This window comes from Copadichromis virginalis, linkage group LG2, assembly GCF_057382275.1.
Source record: "Copadichromis virginalis isolate Kocher_CV1m ecotype Utaka linkage group LG2, C_Virginalis_male_GT1.1, whole genome shotgun sequence".
NCBI classification, from domain to species: Eukaryota; Metazoa; Chordata; class Actinopteri; order Cichliformes; family Cichlidae; genus Copadichromis; species Copadichromis virginalis.
The window spans coordinates 5,498,332-5,505,232 of NC_140619.1; the positions used below are offsets into that span (position 1 = coordinate 5,498,332).

General features: G+C 36.9%; 1 protein-coding gene across 4 annotated transcripts in view; it reads right to left on the reverse strand.

The window, feature by feature from the left end:
* Positions 1 to 6,636, reverse strand: part of spata4 (spermatogenesis associated 4) — a 14,503-nt gene extending 7,867 nt beyond the window's left edge. For 2 of the 4 annotated variants that reach the window (XM_085469127.1, XM_085469136.1), the window contains exons 1-4: positions 6,361 to 6,636; positions 4,856 to 4,985; positions 3,891 to 4,009; positions 3,448 to 3,668 (exon numbers count right to left, since the gene is read on the reverse strand). In XM_085469127.1, coding sequence (XP_085325253.1) covers positions 3,448 to 3,668; positions 3,891 to 4,009; positions 4,856 to 4,985; positions 6,361 to 6,476 — 586 coding nt within the window. In that variant the 5' untranslated portion in view covers positions 6,477 to 6,636. The other 2 variants (XM_085469145.1, XM_085469153.1) reach the window with 2 other exon arrangements.
* Between the last annotated feature and the right edge of the window lie 265 nt (positions 6,637 to 6,901).

The following is a 6,901-nucleotide window of genomic DNA, read 5'->3' on the forward strand; positions in this document are numbered from 1 at the left end:
TACCCTGGTGCAGGTGTGCCGCAGCAGTCAGTTGAAGAATCCGCGAGCTTCTCTGTGAGTTTCCCATTACGTCATTGCGCACTCGGTGCTTGCTTGGAAGTTTAGGGGTTTTTTTCGCTGTAAAAAGAAGTTTTCTTCCCACGCACGATGGACGCTAATGTTTTTGTCACTTTTTATGGAATCAAACTTAAAGTAAGGTCAGTACTTCCATGCTTTAAACGCTGCACGCTCATGCTCTCTCCCACAATCGATATGTGATCCATTGTTGATCTGCACACAGCTGTTGTCACGAACGGCGCACTCGCTTACATCACGGTCGTGAGACATTCTCGCAAAAAATCACGATTTTAGTAACGCAGTAACGCAGCGTTCCTACGGGAAAGTAACGTAATCTAATTACCGTTTTTGCAATAGTAATCCCTTACTTTACTCGTTACTTGAAAAAAGTAATCAGATTACAGTAACGCGTTACTCTCTGTTTAGGACTAGTATGGCTAGATGTTGAAGTTAATGCCAATGATCTCTCTTGTAAGTACTGTACATTGGGTATTTTACATATCAAATACTCAGATTTATAAAACCACCACCCAATCTAACGTTTATGCCACAAGTGCCCTAAAACAGCATTATTGGTAATTACCCAAATCTTTGTTTATTTTTATGTAATAGTTAATCCACCAACATGTGCAAAATCTTTAATCAAAATTAGATTTTGCTACAATATAATTATTGCTGTTATCTGTGAATTTTCAAATTAACTCTTTTATTTTAAAAAAGGGAAGCAGATTAATACATTATCATTAAAATGCCAAATTACAGTTATTTAATTGTATTCATGAACCGAAAAATTTGTTTTGGTGACTGAATATTATGCTTCATTCATTTCTGACTTCTCAGTGCAGTCCGGGTCAAATTTGGGTAAAAACAAAAATCACGAATTCAGTTTGCTATTTGCCTAACAACATTATTTTTTCTCTTTCTATGACAAAGTCTAATATATTTGTTAAGCACTGTACAACGTGTAGGAAATGACAGTGTTTAATTTTACATTGTCTGGCAGGAAAGCCACTTAAATAAAAAATTAAAAAGCAGTCATTCGGTAGTGAGCACAAATGAGTGAGCACAAGTTTAGCTTTATTCATCCCAAGGGTTGGAAAATTCTTGAATTATAGCAGATAAAAACACTCAAGGAAACCAATAACAAAACAGCTTAAATAAAACAGAATAGTTCAATAAAAATGTAATATGACAAACCAAAACCGCTCAATAACGTGCACAAAATGAAGGAACTTATTTAAAAGGGAAAAAGTATAGAATGAAACACCAGCTATTGATATAATAGGACATTTAATATTGGGTGGGTGGAGAAAACATTTCACATTATATTATTCTATCTCCAGTTTAAGCTTGACTATTAAAATCATTATCCATGGAATTAAGTTAATGAATTTTGCATAGACTGTATGATGCTGTTGGGAGATCCCTGAGCAAAATGATACTTTATGACTGAAAATATAGGAATGTGCATGTAATGGTAGAAATATTAAGTCATTAACATAGCAGTATAGTAGAGTGTTCTTTTAGACAAGTTTTTGCATACAGGGAGTACTGGTACATAGAGTCATTACACTGAACATATGGTGTTTATTTTCTAGGCACAATCATGACTGTTCAGCTTGTTTTGTTGCAGCTCTAAATGAAGATGTGTCAGCACATTCAACTTATGTTGCTATGGGCAGAGGTTTTTTTTGACATTGAGGGGAAAAAAAAGACCAAAGCATCTTTGGTCTTTAGTTAACAGCAGTTTTTTATAAAAAAAAAAAAAGAAAGAAAGAAAAAACAGTGATTCAGCTCGTTGTATTTCTAAAATTGAAATCTCCAGTCAATAAAAATGCTGAAACACGCTTTGTAACCAAGAGCATTTATTTTTATTTTAAAAAAATGAAAGGGAAAAGCTTTCATGTCTTCCTGCCACAGTGACTGGGTGTTTAGCAAACCAATTAAGGAATCTGCTAATTTCTTCATAGAGTAGATTTTATCAGCATTTTTCAGGTTTCTCCCAAAATGAGAGACTGATTGAGAGACAGTGAGGCTGTGATGTCTGAAAATTTTGTAATATGCGAATATTCAGTAATATCTAACATTCATTATCAACTGTTATTTTTAAAATAACATTTCGTTATGCTGGTGAAACACAATGGTGAACAGTAAGGCAGCTCACTATAAGCTCAGTATAACCACTGCATAAATTTATAAAATGCAAATGGTACACCTTCAGCTCCTCTGCACAGGCCATTAAGAAATAATGGTATGATGTAATGCTGCCGCCTACTGGCAGAAACAGACACAGCATATATCATGGTAGAGACCTTTTACCATTATATAAGCGATAACAAGAAATTACGTCATGCATCATCCAAATCAAATCACATCAAATTACAGTCAGGTAAATACTGGTGAGGTATAATAGTTTGAGAAGGACTTTGTTTTGAATAACTGAAAATAAATGAGTTCATCATTTCACACATAAAACAGTGACAGCGCAGTTATTCAGTCGGTATCTTTAATAATTAACCAATGAATGTTTGGCTGGCTGACGGACCTTTATTTCCTTAAAGGAAACAGAAGCTCTGCTCCATGCTGGTGAAGACCACAGCTCTAGAACAGCAGAAACACATCCGTCAAAAGTGCAGCTACAATTACACTGGTGTATTAGTTCTGTTTTGTGCATTAGGTTATTCAGCATCACAGAAAGAAATACTTAAATTTAAAAAAAACCATTAACTTTAATAGCTACTTGTATATAAGCAGTGTTTTTAAAGCAGCTGCTGTGCAGGCAACAGCTGGATGTAACAGTTTCCTGGTATACATTTCCACTGCAAGCAACCAAGACCCAGCTATTCCACCACTGAAGGACATGTGTCAATATTTACCTCCCAAATTTACTGCAGCCAACTGGTGCATTCAACATTCTTACAAAATCAATTTTCTCTTCAGCTCACTTTTGCAAAAATAAACAAACAAATAAACAAAAGTAGAGAGTTTGTGCATACTTAAGGCATTGCCTTCAGGTGAACAGGTGTCAGAGCACTTATCCATCTGGCTTTGTGGAACAAGATTGTGGGGAGCTAAGGACTTCGCTTAGGCTTCACTTTAAAACGTCCTGTACTCAAAACAGGGCATTGTCAAAAAAAGCAAATTTCTACACAAATAAATTTGATTTATTCCCCTTTGCATGTGTTTTGACCCTGCTCTCTTATTTTGTCTCCAACACAAAAAAAGTAATGATTGTAAACTCTTAACTGGCCGTACTGAAAATCATGCAGTTATTAGCATTTCCCTACTGCAATATGCGAGAAATATGTCACCTCCTGATAATCTATTTAGCTCTTTGTATTTATGAATCTTAATATGAGATACAATGCCACTTAATCATGGATGACCTACCAGGGTTGAGAATTCTCTCTGCAGCTTTGTGCTCGTGGTGCCTGCGGAGGATGTTTTGTGCCTTCCTCTGGTTTGTGCTTATATCAGGCGCAGCCTTGATTTCTGTTGCTGTCAGGTTGTTCTTGATGGCTTTTGAAGCTGTGGAGCGAGCCAGGCTGGGAAGTAGGTTCTGGTATTCTTCATCGGTGAAGTCTGGCTCTGGGCCCTCTACATCACTGACTCTTAAAAGGGAAACACAATATATGTTATGATTCTTTGTCACATCGCTTTGACTGCTAAACAAATATTTGTGAGAGTTGCAATAGTATTGTTCTGGATCTTTTCATCATCATTAGCATTAATAGTTACACGTGTCATCACATATTTGTAGTTCCATATACAAAAAAGGCAAACATTTATTTTTAAAGATGAATATTACATCAGATATAAAGCTGCCAACATACCTCCCTTTAGTTAAAATAGTGTAAACTTCCAGCACCAACAGCTCAGCTGCTCCTGGTTTACAATGGATTGTTCCATCAATGGCCTCCTTCTTCAAGTACAGATTCCGCTTCTCTAAAGACTGAATCAATAAACTTTGTAGATTATATTTAAACACTTGAATGGAGAAGGAAACCACTTTACGATTCAGTTAACACAGGCACTGTGGGTAGTGAAAATGTCACATCCCAGCGGGACCTCAACACAGGGTTGGACTGGTAAATCTGGCATACTGGGCATTTTGTGCACCAGCTGTACAAGCACTGACAACAGCCCATTCATTTATTTTCAATACTGACACTGGATTGCCCAATCAATCTCTTAATGTGACCAGCCCATCCCCTTTGCTGTGTGGAAGAAGTGGTGAAAAGGTGAAGCTGAAAAGCTGAAAGAAAACAATAAAAAGAAATTAAGAACAACCAACATGTTAGCTGTCGGGGCTGCTGCTCCACCATGAACCGGGAACAACTAGTAACCAATCTTCAGTTACAGCACGCTGTTGCTGCAAGTGCCTGCTGTGGAGAAGTGAGGGGGAGATGGAGGTAGATGAAATTGACGTGGTGAGAAAATAGATGAAGGGACATAATAAAGAAGGAACTTTGACCACGAGCCATTGCTAATAGCTGAAGTTTAGCTTTTAACTGTACCAACTATTTAAGTCCACGTCCAGCCCTGCTTCAACATATGCATTTAAAGCTCCATGCTGTCTGTGTGTCTGTGCCCCTGGTGTATTGCAGATTAACCAAAACATTTATTTATGACACTTGCAGTAGCAGTAGCCTGCAACAAGTAAGAGAAACTTGAACTTGTATTATTTAAACACCAAACTGTAGCTGGAAGATGCATTTCAGTGACATGCCAACTGCAGTGAATAAAAAAAGCATTTCTTCGTGGCTCATTATATTCTTGAATATTTTGCTCTGCTCACCCGCTCTATCTGGCTCCAGTTCCACTGTTTGGCAGAAAGCGATGTTCCTCTGTCGTATGAGTGCAATGAAAAGTCTCGGGGGTAATAATGAGAAAATATCTGTGCCACAAGGTAGCCGCTGGAAAAATCTCTGGAAATGAAATACAGAAATAACAATATGCACTTACTGGCTCTACCAGTGGAATTTGCCTTAGCACTTGGTTATTCCTTGTCATAGCAGATTTATTGTTATCCTTGCGTTTTCCTTCTTTTTTAATCAACCTCACATAATCCTGCTCCTTTTAAGTTGGTTATTCGCTTCATATTTTATGCATTGTAAGTTTGTGTTTAAATGAGGAAACGGAAGAAAATGGGCCACATGGTAGTTCAGAATTTGGATATGCTGTATATAAATTAGGAAATTGATACAAACACAGTTTACAGTGTGCTGGAAATTGGGTGGGTGGGTGTGAGGGGGAGGTAGATTGAGGTAGATTTTGTGTGGTGATATTGTATTGATACAGGGACACCAAATATCACTTTAATTTAATTTTAAACAAATTAAAATATTCTGGAATTACTATGAGGACTCACCTCACGCACCACAATCCTGAGATAATGATAGCCAGACAAACTTCAATTAAATTGGCTCAACTCTAAGCCCATCCAACACTGGACACGCTTAGCTTGACAAAGCCAGCTCTTTTACACAATTTTCAAACAGCCTCATGCTTTAAAACTTACAAGCTGATGAATGACCTCCTTTTAATTTCAAAGAGACATTTTTCTTCATAAGGTCTGGCCTGCACAGTCCCATCCACTCAGTTTCCTTCTCATTCATGCTGGTTACCATGATTGCTGCAGAAGCACTAAACCACTGTTAGCCAACTAATGAAATTAAGATTGCACTGCAACAACCTATCTTTACCAAACTGTATGAATTTAACTTCCAGTTCATGTGTATCAGTAGAATTCAGCTAAGGGGGTACATCAATGCCGTAATGGGTACTGTATGTGTGTGTGTGGATTTATATATATCATGAATGTATGTATTGTGCATTCATTTATTCCTCTATTCCGCTGAACTAACAGTTCAGCTGCTGTTCTGATCTTCGGGATTCAGAGGTTATCCACAGATCTCCTTTTTTCAGTCGAAAGAGTCCAGGAGCTAATAAAAAGTGCGACATCGTGTGCATATATAAAATGTGCAGGCTTAGATACAGCGTGACACTTGGTCACCCTAGTTTTATGTGATTTTTTTTTCTTTTTTTTTATTCTGCAGTTACATGTTTTTTTAAGTTAGAAAAAAGATTAAATGGTATCTAAAAATGGTATCTACATTCAATTTAGCTAGCTAACAGTAGGTTAGTAAAAACACAACATAATACTTTTCTAACAATATGCAGGAAAATAGACGTGTAAAAATAGATATATATATATATTTTTTAAATTACACATATCCTCTTTTAAATATTCTTCTTCTTTTCTTTTATTCGTATTTGTGATTCACAAAATAGGTTCTGTACCTGCGCACATTTTTGGGATAAAATGCCAAGTCCAGAGTTTGCAGCCACTTGACTACTTCTCTTGGTAGTCCTGTTTTCTTGGGACATTCTGCGAAACATATGCTGCTCCGAGCCATGAAATCTACACACCAGTGACTTTTCTATCGCTGTTACCAGTCACCTCCATAAATCAAGCCGAGATCTGCTTTTTTTTAAGGGAGGGCTAATTGACGAGCTCCTGGCCTGTTTTGTTGAGATTTCTATGACAACGGCACTCTGCGGTGCTAAACCGTGTCGGTAGCGGCGTGCTGCCCTCTAGAGGATGAGCGGTCTGTTTCTTCAGTTATTTATTTATTTGGCTAACATTTGTATAAAGCTTTTAAATAATAGTGCTACCCAATAAATAATACTAGAGCATACACAACTGCATGTAATATAACAATGAAACTGAAATAATTCATTAGAAATACTGAAGCTAAACTCAGATATATGAAATAAAAAATCAAAATACGGCCAAAATATTATCAAATGGCACATGAATATCTTGTTAATAATATGTTAG